The 19,524-nt window shown below is 41.2% G+C and overlaps 2 protein-coding genes across 4 annotated transcripts in view; both read right to left on the minus strand.

Moving 5' to 3' along the window:
• The window catches only part of LOC146253665 (uncharacterized), an 86,205-nt gene extending 74,091 nt beyond the window's left edge, over nucleotides 1-12,114 (minus strand). For both annotated transcript variants that reach the window (XM_084678499.1, XM_084678500.1), the window contains exon 1: nucleotides 12,010-12,114. In XM_084678499.1, the coding sequence (XP_084534625.1) occupies nucleotides 12,010-12,043 (34 nt within the window). In that variant the 5' untranslated portion in view covers nucleotides 12,044-12,114. The remainder of the gene's footprint in view (nucleotides 1-12,009) is intronic.
• A 1,601-nt stretch (nucleotides 12,115-13,715) lies between these two features.
• LOC146253667 (protein Tob1-like) lies at nucleotides 13,716-17,325 on the minus strand. 2 transcript variants are annotated; one of them, XM_084678720.1, is made up of 3 exons: nucleotides 17,076-17,325; nucleotides 16,415-16,539; nucleotides 13,716-15,879 (listed from the first exon to the last, which is right to left on the minus strand). In XM_084678720.1, the coding sequence occupies exon 3, from the start codon at nucleotides 15,651-15,653 to the stop codon at nucleotides 14,631-14,633; it is 1,023 nt and encodes a 340-aa protein (XP_084534846.1). In that variant the 5' UTR covers nucleotides 15,654-15,879; nucleotides 16,415-16,539; nucleotides 17,076-17,325; the 3' UTR covers nucleotides 13,716-14,630. The 2 variants fall into 2 exon arrangements, with proteins under 2 accessions (XP_084534846.1, XP_084534845.1); XM_084678719.1 differs by lacking the exon at nucleotides 16,415-16,539.
• Nucleotides 17,326-19,524: the final 2,199 nt, after the last annotated feature.

Here is a 19,524-nt window from a genome sequence, read left to right on the forward strand (position 1 = left end):
CTGTCCTTAATAAGTGTGCCAAATTTCACAACTTTTTATCATACGGTTCTAGGGGCTGCCATAGACTCCAATGACAGAAGAAGTGTAATAATAATAATAAATATAGCTGCAAGCAGCAATGGAGGGGCCAAGCAGTCCAGAGCAGGACATGGCCTCCATAGCACTTGCGCAACAATTAAGTCACAACAACCTGTTGCACTCATGCAACACACCAAGTTTGGTTGAAATATCTGTTTGCGTTCCAAAGTACTGAGTTTTTAAAGTGTTTTTTTCTGGTATAACACCACAGGCCTCCTCTGCTCCTCTTGGGAACGATGGAACCCAAGTTCGGTGACAATCGCTAAAATGGTTGCTGAGTTACGCTCTAACGTGTCTTTTGTGGCTTCGCCGCCGCCTTTGATCGGCTCTACCGAACAAACGGTTTCGAAAATTTGAAAATCCATCAGACACCTTTGTGAAGCTTGGTCTGAAGATCATCTGTGCCAAATTTAGTAAACATTGGACAAAATTTGGGGCGTGTAAAAGGTTTTTACACTTTTCCATGAAATCCAAAATGGCGGCCGCGTCAATTCGGTTGTTATGAAATATTATCGATGGTCAAGCTTGATATCTCACAAGACATCAACAGACAAAGAAATTACTTTATTAAGGTAAACACTTCAACAGTTATTAGCCAAAACACGTTTATGCTTCCGGCCACGCCCCCTTTTAGTCACATGACACCATTTTTGGAGGACATCCTTAGAATAAAGTTCTGAGTAGGCGTACCAACTTTGGTGTCACTGCTTCAAAGAACTGCTGAGATATGGCTTCACTTTCTGTTTGGCTGCTTTTCTGCAGAATATGATTGGCTGTACCGGACAAACGGTTTTGAAAATCAAATATCCTTCGATAGCTTTTGTGAAGCTTGGTCTGAAGATCATGTCTGGGAATTTTGAAGAAGATTTGACAAAATTTGTAGGAAGAGTAGGCTTTTAAAGGTTTTTGATAAAACCGGAAATAGCGGAAAATCTATATAACCGGAGATTGACGCCATGGTGTGCATTGCACTCGGCTTGATGCAGGGAATCCAATGGTACCTCATTTTTGAAGATGGGTCATACGGTTCAAAAGTTGCGTGTGTAAACACAACTCCAACTTTGACCCGTTGGTGGCGCTAGAGTGCCAAAGTATAGGACATGAAACTTTGTGAATTGGACCAGGGGACTGTCCCCAATGAGTGTGCCAAATTTCAAAACTTTCGACCAAGCGCTTCTAGGGCCTGCCATAGACACCCAGTCTTAAGAATAATAATAATAAATATAACTGCAAGCAGTAATGGCGGATTCCTCCAAACACTGCGAACCATTGAAAAATGTTTATTCTTGACAAATTGTAACTGTATAGAAAAATGTATGCTGCAGAATTACCAATGGCATACCAAATCTGAAATGCAATACCATCAAGATCCACAAGGGCCTTTATTTCAAGCCAGTAAGTGAAGGAAGGGGGCTTGGTGAGCTTATCCATTCCAGAAAGCCTTGTATCTTTATGCATTAAGGCGTGGCCTGTAGCGCCACCTATGGGTAATGGTGGGCCATTTGTGGTGTGGTAGTTACTCTTGGCCTATACTATTAATGTTTCAGGAATTTAAAAACTTTTTACCATTGCATATAAAATCGGAAATGCAATACCAACAGGATCCACATGGGCTTTGGGTAAAGTGTGGTAGTTACTCTTGGCCTGTACTGTCAATGTGTCAGGATTTGGAGACCTTTTTACTATTGCATCCAAAGTAGGAAATGCAATGACACCAAGGTCCTCAAGGGCCTATGCTGATATTCAAGGAATGAGTGGAGGCTTGGTCAGCCCACACAGTCCTGATATGTTGCGTGTGTGTCTTGCCAAGCCCGCGCGTGTCAAGGGAAGAATGAGTGTGTGAGAATTTGGAGCATGCGCGGGGAGGAGCAGGGGACACATTTAATTGTAAATTTCCCTAGAAATTAGCCAAGCATGCATGTTTCAAAGATTCACCAAAAATCGACCTTTCATCTTAGAGTCAACTTTTTCTCAGATTTGTGTACTAAACATTCTCAAGAGTCTTCATATGAACTTGTTTGACTGGCTTACGTGTAAAGCATTGCGAACCATTGAAAAATGTATTTTCTTGACAAATTGTAACTGTATAGAAAAATCAATGCTGCAGAATTTCCAATGGGATACCAAATCTGAAATGCAATAACATCAAGATCCACAAGGGCCTTTATTTCAAGCCAAGAAGTGAAGTGCTTTAATCTTCACAAGAAGTGAAGTGCTTTGTGCTTTAGGGCGTGGCCTGTAGCGACACCTATTGGTAATGGTGGGCCATTTGTGGTGTGGTAGTTACTCTTGGCCTATACTATCAATGTTTCAGGATGTTTTTAACTTTTTACCATTGCATACAAAATCGGAAATGCAATACCAACAAGATCCACATGGGGTTTTGTTAAAGTGTTGTTGTTACTGTTGGCCTTTACTATCAATGTTTCAGGATTTGGAGAACTTTTTACCATGGCAAACAAAATCTGAAATGCAATACCATCAAGATCCACCAGGCCTTTGCAAAAGACCAAGGAATGAGTGGGGGCTTGGTAAGCCCACACTCTCCTGAAATGTTGCGTGTGCGTCTTGCCAAGCCCGCGCGTGTGTCAAGGGAAGACCTATGGGTAATAGTGGGCCATTTGTGGTGTGGTAGTTACTCTTGGTCTATACTATCAATGTTTCAGGATTTTTATAACTTTTTACCATTGTATACAAAATCGGAAAAGCAATACCAACAAGATCCACATGGGCTTTTTGTTCAAGAGTTTCTTTGCCTATACTATCTATGTTTCAGGATTTTGAGACCTTTTAACCATTGCATACAAAATCGGAAATGCAATACCATCAAGATCCACATGGGCCTTTTTTTCAAGCCAATAAGTGAAGGGAGGGGGCTTGGTGAGCCTATCCATTCCAGAAAGCCTTGTATCTTTGTGCTTTTGGGCGTGGCCTGTAGCGCCACCTATGGGTAATGGTGGGCCATTTGTGGTGTGGTAGTTACTCTTGGTCTATACTATCAATGTTTCAGAATTTGTATAACTTTTTACCATTGTATACAAAATCGGAAAAGCAATACCAACAAGATCCACATGGGCTTTTTGTTCAAGAGTTTCTTTGCCTATACTATCTATGTTTCAGGATTTTGAGACCTTTTAACCATTGCATACAAAATCGGAAATGCAATACCATCAAGATCCACATGGGCCTTTTTTTCAAGCCAATAAGTGAAGGGAGGGGGCTTGGTGAGCCTATCCATTCCAGAAAGCCTTGTATCTTTGTGCTTTTGGGCGTGGCCTGTAGCGCCACCTATGGGTAATGGTGGGCCATTTGTGGTGTGGTAGTTACTCTTGGTCTATACTATCAATGTTTCAGAATTTGTATAACTTTTTACCATTGCATACAAAATCGGAAATGCAATACCAACAAGATCCACATGGGCTTTTGTTAAAGTGTTTCTCGGCCTACTCTATCAATGTTTCAGGATTTGAGACCTTTTTACCATTGCATACAAAATCGGAAATGCAATACCATCAAGAGCCACATGGGCCTTTGCTAAAGACCAAGGAATGAGTGGGGGCTTGGTCAGCCCACACTCTCCTGAAATGTTGCGTGTGCGTCTTGGTGTGTCAAGGGAAGGCTGAGTGAGTGTGAGATTTTGGAGCACGCGCGGGGAGGAGCAGGGGAGACATTCATTGGAAATTTGCCTAGAAATTAGCCAAGCAAGCATGTTTCAAATATTCACCAAAAATCGACCTTTCATCTTACAGTCAACTTTTTCACAGATTTGTGTTATGAACATTCTCAAGAGTCTTCATATGAACTTGTGATTGAATCAGAGTATCAGTTTTTGACTGGCTGATGTGTAAAGCATTATTTTAGCGTTAGCGATAAGTTCAATTTGCTTTATATCAATCATTTTTAGAGATATGAATTTGCCTTTGCACATGGTAACATGTTGTAGTGTCTTCCTCCGATCTACCAAGTTTAGTGTTGATATCTCAAAGATTTGCTGAGACATGACTTCACATCCTGTTTGGCGGCTTTTCTGATGAATTTGATTGGCTGTACCGGACAGACGGTTATGAGGATCAAAATTCCTTTGATAACTTTTGTGAGGCTTGGTCTGAAGATCATCTCTGGTGATTTTGAAGAAGATATGACAAAAATTGTAGGAGGAGTAGGCTTTCAAAGGTTTTTGATAAAACCGGAAATGGCGGGAAATCTATATAACCGGAAATTAACGCCATGGTGTGCGTTGAACTCGGCTTGATCCAGGGAATCCAATGGTACCTCATTTTTGAAAATGAGTCATACGGTTCAAAAGTTGCGTGTGTAAACACAAGTCCAACTTTGACCCATTGGTGGCGCTAGAGTGGTCTAATGGGAGACATGAAACTTGGTGTAGGTATAGAAGAAACTGTCCTTAATGAGTGTGCCAAATTTCACAAAAAGTTGTCGATGGGGTCTAGGGGCTGCCATTGAGTCCCATGGTACAAGAATTACAAATAATAAAACCACCAATAACAATAGGTTTCCTCCTTACGGAGGAATCCTAAATATAACTGCAAGCAGTAATGGCGGATTCCTCCAAACACTGCGAACCATTGAAAAATGTTTATTTTTGACAAATTGTAACTGTATAGAAAAATGTATGCTGCAGAATTACCAATGGCATACCAAATCTGAAATGCAATACCATCAAGATCCACAAGGGCCTTTATTTCAAGCCAGTAAGTGAAGGAAGGGGGCTTGGTGAGCTTATCCATTCCAGAAAGCCTTGTATCTTTATGCATTAAGGCGTGGCCTGTAGCGCCACCTATGGGTAATGGTGAACCATTTGTGGTGTGGTAGTTACTCTTGGCCTATACTATTAATGTTTCAGGATTTTAAAAACTTTTTACCATTGCATATAAAATCGGAAATGCAATACCAACAGGATCCACATGGGCTTTGGGTAAAGTGTGGTAGTTACTCTTGGCCTGTACTGTCAATGTGTCAGGATTTGGAGACCTTTTTACTATTGCATACAAAGTAGGAAATGCAATGACACCAAGGTCCTCAAGGGCCTATGCTGATATTCAAGGAATGAGTGGGGGCTTGGTCAGCCCACACAGTCCTGATATGTTGCGTGTGTGTCTTGCCAAGCCCGCGCGTGTCAAGGGAAGAATGAGTGTCTGAGAATTTGGAGCATGCGCGGGGAGGAGCAGGGGACACATTTCATTGTAAATTTCCCTAGAAATTAGCCAAGCATGCATGTTTCAAAGATTCACCAAAAATCGACCTTTCATCTTAGAGTCAACTTTTTCTCAGATTTGTGTACTAAACATTCTCAAGAGTCTTCATATGAACTTGTTTGACTGGCTTACGTGTAAAGCATTGCGAACCATTGAAAAATGTATATTCTTGACAAATTGTAACTGTATAGAAAAATCAATGCTGCAGAATTTCCAATGGGATACCAAATCTGAAATGCAATAACATCAACATCCACAAGGGCCTTTATTTCAAGCCAAGAAGTGAAGCGCTTTAATCTTCACAAGAAGTGAAGTGCTTTGTGCTTTAGGGCGTGGCCTGTAGCGACACCTATTGGTAATGGTGGGCCATTTGTGGTGTGGTAGTTACTCTTGGCCTATACTATCAATGTTTCAGGATGTTTTTAACTTTTTACCATTGCATACAAAATCGGAAATGCAATACCAACAAGATCCACATGGGCTTTTGTTAAAGTGTTGTTGTTACTCTTGGCCTTTACTATCAATGTTTCAGGATTTGGATAACTTTTTACCATGGCAAACAAAATCTGAAATGCAATACCATCAAGATCCACATGGCCTTTGCAAAAGACCAAGGAACACTCTCCTGAAATGTTGCGTGTGCGTCTTGCCAAGCCCGCGCGTGTGTCAAGGGAAGACCTATGGGTAATAGTGGGCCATTTGTGGTGTGGTAGTTACTCTTGGTCTATACTATCAATGTTTCAGGATTTTTATAACTTTTTACCATTGTATACAAAATCGGAAAAGCAATACCAACAAGATCCACATGGGCTTTTTGTTAAAGTGTTTCTTTGCCTATACTATCTATGTTTCAGGATTTTGAGACCTTTTTACCATTGCATACAAAATCGGAAATGCAATACCATCAAGAGCCACATGGGCCTTTTTTTCAAGCCAATAAGTGAAGGGAGGGGGCTTGGTGAGCCTATCCATTCCAGAAAGCCTTGTATATTTGTGCTTTTTGGCGTGGCCTGTAGCGCCACCTATGGGTAATGGTGGGCCATTTGTGGTGTGGTAGTTACTCTTGGTCTATACTATCACTGTTTCAGGATTTTTATAACTTTTTACCATTGCATACAAAATCGGAAATGCAATACCAACAAGATCCACATGGGCTTTTGTTAAAGTGTTTCTCGGCCTACACTATCAATGTTTCAGGATTTGAGACCTTTTTACCATTGCATACAAAATCGGAAATGCAATACCATCAAGAGCCACATGGGCCTTTGCTAAAGACCAAGGAATGAGTGGGGGCTTGGTCAGCCCACACTCTCCTGAAATGTTGCGTGTGCGTCTTGGCCGCGCGTGTGTCAAGGGAAGGCTGAGTGTGTGTGAGATTTTGGAGCACGCGCGGGGAGGAGCAAGGGAGACATTCATTGGAAATTTGCCTAGAAATTAGCCAAGCAAGCATGTTTCAAATATTCACCAAAAATCGACCTTTCATCTTACAGTCAACTTTTTCACAGATTTGTGTTATGAACATTCTCAAGAGTTTTCATATGAACTTGTGATTGAATCAGAGTATCAGTTTTTGAATGGCTGATGTGTAAAGCATAATTTTAGCGTTAGCGATAAGTTCAATTTGCTTTATATCAATCATTTTTTGAGATATGAATTTGCCTTTGCACATGGTAACATGTTGTAGTGTCTTCCTCCGATCTACCAAGTTTAGTGTTGATATCTCAAAGATTTGCTGAGACATGACTTCACATCCTGTTTGGCGGCTTTTCTGATGAATTTGATTGGCTGTACCGGACAGACGGTTATGAGGATCAAAATTCCTTTGATAACTTTTGTGAGGCTTGGTCTGAAGATCATCTCTGGTGATTTTGAAGAAGATATGACAAAAATTGTAGGAGGAGTAGGCTTTCAAAGGTTTTTGATAAAACCGGAAATGGCGGGAAATCTATATAACCGGAAATTAACGCCATGGTGTGCGTTGAACTCGGCTTGATCCAGGGAATCCAATGGTACCTCATTTTTGAAAATGAGTCATACGGTTCAAAAGTTGCGTGTGTAAACACAAGTCCAACTTTGACCCATTGGTGGCGCTAGAGTGGTCTAATGGGAGACATGAAACTTGGTGTAGGTATAGAAGAAACTGTCCTTAATGAGTGTGCCAAATTTCACAAAAAGTTGTCGATGGGGTCTAGGGGCTGCCATTGACTCCCATGGTACAAGAATTACAAATAATAAAACCACCAATAACAATAGGTTTCCTCCTTACGGAGGAATCCTAAATATAACTGCAAGCAGTAATGGCGGATTCCTCCAAACACTGCAAACCATTGAACAATGTTTATTCTTGACAAATTGTAACTGTATAGAAGAATGTATGCTGCAGAATTACCAATGGCATACCAAATCTGAAATGCAATACCATCAAGATCCACAAGGGCCTTTATTTCAAGCCAGTAAGTGAAGGAAGGGGGCTTGGTGAGCTTATCCATTCCAGAAAGCCTTGTATCTTTATGCATTAAGGCGTGGCCTGTAGCGCCACCTATGGGTAATGGTGGGCCATTTGTGGTGTGGTAGTTACTCTTGGCCTATACTATTAATGTTTCAGGATTTTAAAAACTTTTTACCACTGCATATAAAATCGAAAATGCAATACCAACAGGATCCACATGGGCTTTGGGTAAAGTGTGGTAGTTACTCTTGGCCTGTACTGTCAATGTGTCAGGATTTGGAGACCTTTTTACTATTGCATACAAAGTAGGAAATGCAATGACACCAAGGTCCTCAAGGGCCTATGCTGATATTCAAGGAATGAGTTGGGGCTTGGTCAGCCCACACAGTCCTGATATGTTGCGTGTATGTCTTGCCAAGCCCGCGCGTGTCAAGGGAAGAATGAGTGTGTGAGAATTTGGAGCATGCGCGGGGAGGAGCAGGGGACACATTTCATTGTAAATTTCCCTAGAAATTAGCCAAGCATGCATGTTTCAAAGATTCACCAAAAATCGACCTTTCATCTTAGAGTCAACTTTTTCTCAGATTTGTGTACTAAACATTCTCAAGAGTCTTCATATGAACTTGTTTGACTGGCTTACATGTAAAGCATTGCGAACCATTGAAAAATGTATATTCTTGACAAATTGTAACTGTATAGAAAAATCAATGCTGCAGAATTTCCAATGGGATACCAAATCTGAAATGCAATAACATCAAGATCCACAAGGGCCTTTATTTCAAGCCAAGAAGTGAAGTGCTTTAATCTTCACAAGAAGTGAAGTGCTTTGTGCTTTAAGGCGTGGCCTGTAGCGACACCTATTGGTAATGGTGGGCCATTTGTGGTGTGGTAGTTACTCTTGGCCTATACTATCAATGTTTCAGGATGTTTTTAACTTTTTACCATTGCATACAAAATCGGAAAAATATACCAACAATATCCACATGGGCTTTTGTTAAAGTGTTGTTGTTACTGTTGGCCTTTACTATCAATGTTTCAGGATTTGGAGAACTTTTTACCATGGCAAACAAAATCTGAAATGCAATACCATCAAGATCCACAAGGCCTTTGCAAAAGACCAAGGAATGAGTGGGGGCTTGGTAAGCCCACACTCTCCTGAAATGTTGCGTGTGCGTCTTGCCAAGCCCGCGCGTGTGTCAAGGGAAGACCTATGGGTAATAGTGGGCCATTTGTGGTGTGGTAGTTACTCTTGGTCTATACTATCAATGTTTCAGGATTTTTATAACTTTTTACCATTGTATACAAAATCGGAAAAGCAATACCAACAAGATCCACATGGGCTTTTTGTTAAACTGTTTCTTTGCCTATACTATCTATGTTTCAGGATTTTGAGACCTTTTTACCATTGCATACAAAATCGGAAATGCAATACCATCAAGATCCACATGGGCCTTTTTTCAAGCCAATACGTGAAGGGAGGGGGCTTGGTGAACCTATCCATTCCAGAAAGCCTTGTATCTTTGTGCTTTTGGGCGTGGCCTATAGCGCCACCTATGGGTAATGGTGGGCCATTTGAGGTGTGGTATTTACTCTTGGTCTATACTATCAATGTTTCAGTATTTGAGACCTTTTTACCATTGCATACAAAATCGGAAATGCAATACCATCAAGAGCCACATGGGCCTTTGCTAAAGACCAAGGAATGAGTGGGGGCTTGGTCAGCCCACACTCTCCTGAAATGTTGCGTGTGCGTCTTGGCCGCGCGTGTGTCAAGGGAAGGCTGAGTGTGTGTGAGAATTTGGACCACGCGCGGGGAGGAGCAGGGGAGACATTCATTGGAAATTTGCCTAGAAATTAGCCAAGCTAGCATGTTTCAAATATTCACCAAAAATCGACCTTTCATCTTACAGTCAACTTTTTCACAGATTTGTGTTATAAACATTCTCAAGAGTCTTCATATGAACTTGTGATTGAATCAGAGTATCACTTTTTGACTGGCTGATGTGTAAAGCATTATTTTAGCGGTAGCGATAAGTTCAATTTGCTTTACATCAATCATTTTTAGAGATATGAATTTGCCTTTGCACATGGTAACATGTTGTAGTGTCTTCCATCGATATACCAAGTTTAGTGTTGATATCTCAAAGATTTGCTGAGACATGACTTCACATCCTGTTTGGCGGCTTTTCTGATGAATTTGATTGGCTGTACCGGACAAACGGTTGTGAGGATCAAAATTATTTTCGATAACTTTTGTGAGGCTCGGTCTGAAGGTCATCTCTGGTAACTTTGAAGAAGATTTGACAAGAATTATAGGAGGAGTAGGCTTTCAAAGGTTTTTGATAAAACCGGAAATAGCGGAAAATCTATATAACCGGAAATTGACGCCATGGTGTGCGTTGAACTCGGCTTGATCCAGGAAATCCAATGGTACCTCATTTTTGAAAATTGGTCATACGGTTCAAAAGTTGCGTGTGTAAACACAAGTCCAACTTTGACCCGTTGGTGGCGCTAGAGTGGTCTAATGGGAGACCTGAAACTTGGTGTAGGTATAGAATGAACTGTCCTTAATGAGTGTGCCAAATTTTACAAAAAGTTGTCGAAGGGGTCTAGGGGCTGCCATTGACTCCCATGGCACTAGAATAAAAAAAAAAAGAATAAAACTAACAATAACAATAGGTTTCCTCCTTACGGAGGAATCCTAATAATACTACCAATTACAATAGGTGCCTCGCAGCTTCGCTGCTTGGCCCCTAATAAGAAAAGGTAGAATCACTTATGTGGCTTCGCCGCTTCGCGGCTTGGCCACCAATAAGAAAAGGTAGAATCACTTATGTGGCTTCGCCGCTTCGCGGCTTGGCCACCAATAAGAAAAGGTAGAATCACTTATGTGGCTTCGCCGCTTCGCGGCTTGGCCACCAACAAGATCAATTAAAGATAGCAAATTACATTTGACAGACAATGACTGTCCCACTATACCAGACAAGCTGTCCCACATTACCTGAAAATGCTGCCTGAGTGAGAGAGGGGGTCATGTTATGTTTGAAATTGTGTAGCTTCTATAATATAGTGTATTCCCATTTCAGTCTAACATGAAAATATTCCTAAACCCTAAAACGATTTACAAAAAACCACTGGGGCGAGTTAAGTTTTGTAAGTCTACTGGAGCCTCTACCAAAAAGTGTCCCACATTACCTGAAATCACCCTACTTGAGGCTCTAGTTTTTACATCAGGTCTCTGCTATTAGCCATAAGCTGCAAATGTATGAGTGACAAATTAGACAAATTGAATAATGAGTAACAACTTTTTCATTGAGGGTCTGGTACAAGCTTTATGCAACGTGTTAAAACTTACATGATTTATAGGGTGTGCAATAGTAATCTTCCCTCCTGTCTAATGGCAATTAGAAAGACGCATCTGTTAAATAATTTTATTGCTGCGTTGTTTTAAAAGCTTTACATTACATTCAGATGCACTGCAGCAGTTGTTTTGCTCACAGCCATGCCCATACATTTGGTTATGATCTTGTATATACTAATATCATAAATTGAGAACACTAAAAAATACTACAATATAGCTAGTTTATCTCTTATTACACACTTTATGTTGCAAGTGATACAAGCAGACAAAAGGAAACTTCTGTGTTTTTTTTTAATGGTTTACGGTTTCTTTCCATGGTCAAAACAATGATAATACAGGGTCTGATTTTGTTTTCTCCAGCTGTTATGGCAGCCACAAACTGCACAGTTGACGCTGGGCATCTCTATTAGCCTTAAATTAGTACCAGAGCCTGTTTAAGATATTCTCTTTTAGTACCGTTATAAAGTGGAAAGTATCTCAACCGGAAATGAGAATACATGGATGGCTGCGCCCATCGTGACAAAAAAGAGGGGTGGTGAGGAAAGTCACCTGGCGAACAGACTCAACTCGTCAAGTTAACTAATCTGAGTCTGGAAATAGACAAGGGATGGCTCAGAGCAGAGGAAAGGGAAAGACCATTGACAGTTTTGCTAAGATGGGTGATATCTACATAATGCCATATCTGCTGCCTTTACAATTGAGCTCCACCTGTTTTTATGACACGCCTCAGCCCTGACTCCAGCACACAGGACAATTATGCTGCAATCTCCCTTTCTCTCTCCCATCAGTTTACTTCCCTCTATCCCTCCTGCCGCCATTGCTCTTTCGAGCACGCTATCTTTCCTCCTTCTCCGTTTCATCCCCATTCTGTCCCTTCTTCTACATCCTTTTTAGGCGTGACTCACCTTTTATTCTGTCCTTCACTGTCTCCATCCCCATCTCTTTTTACATCAGAGGCAGGGAAGTCTCCTGAAATTCCAATCCCAGGTCAGGAACCCACAGGCAGTCTAGAGTGGAAAGGGAGAACGGACAGATCAGTTTAGAGCAGTGGTCTTCAACCGTGGCCCTCAGGGACCCCCTGCCCTACATGTTTTAGATGTTTGCCTGCTCCAATACACCTGATTCAAATGAATTATCTGAGCCTGATAATGAGCATTCATTTGAATCAGGTGTGTTGGAGCTGGGAAACATCTACAACATGTAGGGCCAGGGGTCCCAGAGGACCAGGGTTGAAGACCACTGGTTTAGAGGACAGAGAAGGGATAATCTTTCAAAGGCATCCCCAGAATGGCTCATTCCCAACACACACACACACACACACACACACACATCCTTATTCAACATACACATTCACAGTAGGAAGAAGGAAAACACACACACGTCCTGTAAACAGTAAGTATACATATATACTTTCATGTTTCATGCCTACACTAGTACACAAAGCAAGACAACCACTCAACCTACCAGCTGGCTATCCACGCTGTCACCTATCCAACACCATGATTAACCGGCTGGTGTTCTATTTCCAGAAAGGCCACAATCCGCAAGACCACTCCATTCACATTCCTCTCCTTTCATGCAGACACCACAACCTTAGCAGATGACTACTTCCTCTCTGTAATCTGCCCTTGCATAACAGCCTCCAAGTTATCCATTGATGTGGATAACTCCACAGGACACTGGGGCAAATGTGATTGGATAAGCACTCACCTAACCCGCATGGAAAAAGGCAGGGAACAACCCTGTGTCCAACTCTATTAATCTTTCTGTTACCCTAGGAGGGCTTACTAGTCTGCTATGGCTTCCTTCCCTTGTCCTAGTTGTCTCAAATGACCAGCCAAAGAGAAAGTAACTTTAGAGCTGTTCAGTGGCTGACAGTCTCCCAGATGACTATATGAAAGTCAAGAGACAGAAGACAAATAAACAAGTTTCAACATGCTTTTCTCCCAGTCTGTCCACATTTATACCTGTCTCAACAGTGGTCTGTTAAGACAATGCAAAACACTAGCAATAGCAGTGCACCGGTCTAGCACTCAAGTAAGCAGCTCTTGGAGACATGGATGTAAAAACAATGTAGCATTGACACCCCTTTGGCTCAGGGTTCGTGTCAGTGGACTGAGAGACTGTCTTTGCCGTGTTAAGGTAAGAGCAAAGGAACCATACTTGGGTTTCAGAAAACATGCAAATGCCACACTGAAGCATATTCCATAGTGCTGAGGGTTATATATGCTGCTGATTGCCCCCAGCAGAGAAGAATCAATACATTTTTTAAATAACAGGCCTGCATTCCAGACCATCCAGATCTGGAGGAATACCTCCCATCCTGGAGTTAAGACCAACTGACTGTAGGGTGTGATACTGTTGACCTGATCACCTGCAGGGTTTAACCAATCTGCTCAGTGAAAGGCTTTATGTAACTATGGTATAACCATGTTTACTGCACAGCTAATGGATTTATTTTAGGATGTTGGACACCTGGAGTACACCTTGGTTGTGGCAGTTATACTTTGCTGATGGAAAAATATGGAAACTTTCAATTTGATACTTATGTTGAAGAAGCCTGTGTGCTTCAACTATGCCAAAAGAGCAATAAGAGGTATAGTACACAGAAAATTGTCAAACTTTTAATACAAACTTAATAAACTATCAGTTTCTCTTAACATGTAAGACACTGACTCCAAATACTTTGTAATACCGTTTTATCAAGTATTGCACAATGTAGGTACAAAATTAATATACGATAACATTGTCCATAATATAGCAAAAATCTTTAAACTCTTAACAGAAAATACAACTCTTGTTTTCAAAAAAGCAAATATCATTTTAATTCCACCACTACGGAATAGTCTGTACACAATCTTTAGAATAGTCAATGTTTTTTTTAAAGATGGATTCATTTAACAATTTCAATAAAAAAAGGAACATAAAGTTGCTGCAGCCATCACAGATCACTGGAGTAATAAAAAGATATAAATGCAATACCTTGTCGTAGAAACAATATATACTCTGAAATCTTACAAACTCTGTACTAAATTAAATTATACAATTAGAAAAAAGACCAGGAAATACCCCCTTATTTATGCCAATTCCTTGGACAATTGGCGGTGTGCAGTTGTGTCTTAAATACTGAAAGAAGCCATGAATTGTGTTCTCTTCTTTTGTAGATATATCTTAAAACAGTCACATGAAAATCATTTTGTGCTTGGTTGGCAAAGAAATAACGATGATGCATGTCGAAGTTTAGGTAACCAAGCTTGGACATCTAGTCCTACAAGCTTTATCATAAAAAAAAATAAAAAATATGATTTCACTCAATGGGGCTGAATGAATGAATCGCCCTTGGGCTCATGCTCTTGGACTCGTCACAAAAGGTCTGACAGTTTGACTAGTCACGTTTCCTTTTGTCCTTGAAATGCCTTTCAAGTTTCCTTTTTTCCCCTCCAAATGTGCATTTGTTTAAATTTGTCCCTGTCACATATCACTGGTCATGTAGTAGTAGTAGTAATAGTAGTAACATCTTTGTGTACTAGTTGGCCATGACTGGCTGGAATTGCTGGTTAGAATACTGCATGTTGTTCAAGCTGAAATTCAAGCCGTCCATGAGGGACTTGTCATTGAGGCCTCTGTAGGCCGCAAACACGTCAAAGGCATTGCTGTACTGCAGAGGGCTGAGGCTGATGGTACTGTCCCCGGGGAAGAGGGCGCTCGGGCTCCCTTGGCCATGGAGGCTTGGGAACACAAATTCCTTGGCATTGGGGGAAAGGTCAGAGGCCCTCTGGTGCTGCTGTGCGCCCAGGCCCAGCCCATACAGAGAGTGCATGGAGGTGGAGATGGCTTTCTGCTTCAGGAGGGTGTTAACATTCAGGCCCAGGTTGGTGGGAGAGGTGCGGGATGCCTTGTTGGCGATGGTTCCACTACTGCCGCTGCCGTTGTTGTTGCCACCACGGCCACTGCTCTTCATCTTGGTGGAGCCAAACTTCGTTGCAGCAAAGGTGGCAGTGGTAAAGGTCAGCGGCTGGGTGGAGCGGGGCATGAAGGTGGGGCTGACGGTTGCAGAGTGACCAAAGGGAGGCGAGGGCGAGCTGGACGTGGGAGACGGCCCCACAGGCTCACTGATGGGCATGAAAACTTGCGCCTCCGGGTTGAAACTGTTCTTGATCTCCTTGTCCAGCTGCTCCAGCCCACTGCTGCTCTCGTTGCTGTCGTCCACATAGAGCACCTTGACAGGGCCCTTCTCCCCGATCTGGTAGGACACCTCGAAGGGGTCGATCCACACGCTTAGATCCTGGGGAAGGTTGTGACGGACGTCCTCGATGTCCAGGCCACTCTCTTTGGCTGCCTTCTCCACCACAGGGTCCACTTTCTCCCCTACATGGATGCACCTGAATCCTGAGCCCTTGTATGGCTTATCTGGGTACCAGTGTCCCTCGTATTTCTGCTTGAGCTGGCGCTCCAGCTCCTCACCGAAGATATTTACTCGACGCCGTGGTAACTTGTTGTACAGGTACGAGATGATGAAGTTGAGAGCTACTTGGATTTCAAGCTGCATAGCTGGCTGTTGAGATGGCCCTGGTTTGAGTGGAGTGTCGCTGGCCTTGGTAGGGTCCGGAGAGGTGTGTTTGCTTATCCGTGGTGGTTGACACAGATGTAGCTGTCCAGGCAGGGATGTGTCAGGCTCAAGCCAGGGGGGGAAAAGCTTCTCGTCACTGTGTTTTTTTTTTTTCCTTCTTTTTTTCCAAGTGCTGGTTTAAGAAGTGGCAAGAAATATTTTTTCCCTGGAAGAACAAGAGGAAGATACAAGATATTAGTACAATTCAGGCAGGATTCAAAGATTGTCATTCAATGCTTGGTCATGTTCAAAATGAATACTCATGTTTCCTTTCTACCTTATGCTATTTAAAGTAAATTCGGAAAATACGATTCACTGTTAGAGGAAATGGTATACTTGGCTGGGTGGATACGCCTACTACAGCAAACTGTGTTGAAGTGCAATGCAATGCCCTTTAAATGTTAACTCTCAATGGGCTTTGGAAGCTAAAGAGGCACTACTGTAGATCGTAGAAAACTGAAAGTATATTATGTAGTTAACCCAACTGGCCATGAACTAGACAAGATATTTAAGAATAAAGAATAAATCACACCACGTGTTGAACATAAAGTATAATTGTCCTGTAACCTGGTAGCCTACGGAATCGTGTTACATAATGAGACGTTGCAGCCTACTAGAGCGCTGATATAGAACCTTGTTACGATGTGGCCAGTGGCTAGTGACCAACTGAATTCGTTACATAGAGGAAACATATGCCTAACCTGCAGTCGAGTGCCACATGCACTTGAACGTTCGCCTTCCTCCTGTTTTGTTCATGAAACATAGGCTACACGTCACTGAGGATACAGTGTCTGTAGCTTACTGTTGAGTTCAAACGAAATGAGACCTGTATAAAAAATTTAAGGTTTACAAGCCTTCGTTGGTCTTTTGGAAAGGTTGAGAAAATTCAACAACAAAACCTAAATTGCCCATTCGTCTATGGAGCTGCAAATAGGCCTACACGTTCACTGGTTGTGAAGGCTTCTAAAATGTTTGTTTCTGTCCCTATGGCTGAATATGGATTCATCCATTATTTGCGGAGTGAAAAGAATACACTGATAATGTAGCCTATCCCCAGCCTATCCCTATACATTTAAGAAATTATATTCCTTCCCATCTCTCCATCGGCAATTTTGTTAATCCGAATGGCTTTGAACAAGCAAATTGGGTAAATAGAACAAAAACAAGTACCCTACATTTCCCCTTTAGCCCTAGTTGGTTAACCCTCCCACAGTTCTGGACTGACGCAGCAAATCATTTTAATATTTTTTTTACGGCAAAATAATCTGTAAAACTACGTGACAAAAAAACAACATACTCACTAAACACGGGAACAGAGTGGACATAGGGCTAGGTAATAGCAATAACAAATATAATACTTACGTTTTCGTACAAAATAAAGATTCTCAGTAGTTTTGAAGTACCGTTAGTTAGTGCAAATAAAAAAGTGTAGGCTATATATAAATACTTTCTTCACATATAATATATTTAACATAAAAAAAGTATTCCAGTACGTGTTGATGTCAGAGGATTATTGTATACTATTTGTAGCTTTTCTTTCACTCGTTTTCCCCTTTCAACAGGCTGGCAGCGCTCCCTCCCAACTGGGAGTTCTTACAACTTAGTACCCGTCTGCTGTCATCTCCCTGTATTTATAGCTTTCCTCCGCCATGGGCACGAGGTAGGCGGTGATACGGTTTCAGAGGTCAAAACAATGTGAACGCACTATTTGAGTATGTGATTGGTCAAACTGAAGAATCCAACCCTCTGGAAAACTACCAACTCGTCTGTTTATTGGTTACCTTCCTCTGTCTGACATGGCATATGATTTCATGGAACGATGAGACGATTTACGTCACAGCTTCGCTAGACGTGCATTGACAGCCAAGCCAAAGTAATTTTCTCTAAAGCTGAATACTAGCTCACCATAACTTATTTGCATATGACCTGTCAAGATTTTCTGCAAGGTTATGCTTATTGTTGATCGGAAAATCAGGTTCCCATTGTCTCTTTTATTATAAGTCAAATTGCCTTGCACATATTGAAGAATTCCTCGTGATTACGCGTACGTTCCCAAAATAACGTATCAGATTTAACCACTCAGCTGAAAAAGTTAAGCATAGAAACTCAGCAAAAATCACGTTCGATAAAGACAAAGGAATTTCACCTGCAGGCAAGTGCAAGATACTTAAATAAATACTTTTTATAATTTGCATACTCAATTACTTAAAATATAAATAATTTACGTATACTGGAATAGGTGTAGTAGGCTAACCGTACTAATATGCTGTTTTTGGCCAAAGACGATAGAGGAAATTCCCAAAGCGAACGATACAGCTGGAGGAGAAAGGGGGTGGGGTTGAACGCTATAGAGAAAACATGAGCGCTGATTGGTTTAAAACGGGGCAGGAGCCCACTGGTGAATGGTGTTCCCGTATCTAAGGTGCTGATGTAGCTTCGCACGTCATACCTGTGTTCATTGGCCGGACATTTACGCGTTTAAAGTTACATATACTCTTAATCTTCCCTGATCGTTTACAAACTAGATTTAGCTAATAAAATTTGTAAAGTAAATGTTTCATTTTGAAAATGGTGGTCCAGGCCACCATTGTATCTGCTTAACAATGATTGCCAGTACCATTTTAAGCACACTATTTCATACATATTATTTTCTCTGTCCTTTTCTATTAGGCTACTCTCTTCTCATATTCAAAGTTCAGTGGCAGACATTCCTCAAACGCTTTTAGGTTCACTCAGCAACAAGTGCAAGGTTACATGCTACAGGGAAACCCTAAGCTAAACCCTAAATAAAGTGTAACACTATAGGGGAACATAAAGGGGGTAACCTAAGAAAGTATTAGTGGTCAATATGTTGGGCTCCAACAAGGCTTTTTATAAAGGCCACACATAATTATAATGCAATAGAATGGATCCAGCTCTGTGTATAATTAGTAGTATGAGCATTTGGGTTAAGTGGATTGTGTTAAATTGGGTGATACTGGGAACTTTGTGGTCTTGGCATGGCTGTCTTGTCACTACCTCAACAGCTCAGATGAACATTAAGTCACATGTTAACTGAGTCCAATGCCATAGACTTAATTTCAGTTTGACAATCTGTCATTATGCTAGGCCTCAAACATCCTCTGGAAGTAGCATTTGCTTTCTGACTGACAGTTTATAATTGTGGATGATTTTGAGACCCACTGTCATATCTGTGTGTGACTGCGTGTATGTTTGCTTTTTATTGAGTTTGCAAGTCAGTGTGTGTGTCTGTATGTGTTTGCATGCGCCTTCATCTAATTGATTTTTCTTAGCGATGGGAATCACGTTAAATCCTCAATATTGTCTTGAGTGTAATCCTGTAATCAGTGCTGGGTAAGTTACTTAAAAAAACGAATTACTTCATCAATATTGTATTTAAATTACTTTTGTAATGACTGTCTGAAAAGTAATTTAATTACTCAATAAGTAATGTAATGCATTACTTCTTACAATCCTTATACACCTTGGCTGGATAGACAACAGAAAGGAAAGTCTTTCAATAATTAAATACAGGTCAAACTTAGAACAGTTTAGCCTTTTACCTTTTTAAAACATAGCCTACTAATACTTAACATTTTAGTACCACGTGTAACTTTCTTTTTTCTTTAGTAACCAGACAATATGTGCATAACACAAAAGCATCTCTGCCTGCAATCTAGTTTTCAAAAAAAAAATTAAGCTCACCTTCAAACACTTTCTGCACTGGCGATGTAAAATCAAGTTTTGCCTGCTTAACAGGTGTTGCTGAGGTGTTATCTGTCGATGCCAAAGTATATTCCTAGTCTGTGCA

This window comes from Hypomesus nipponensis, chromosome 17 (genome assembly GCF_054491055.1).
Source record: "Hypomesus nipponensis isolate SF chromosome 17, ASM5449105v1, whole genome shotgun sequence".
Lineage (NCBI taxonomy): Eukaryota > Metazoa > Chordata > Actinopteri > Osmeriformes > Osmeridae > Hypomesus > Hypomesus nipponensis.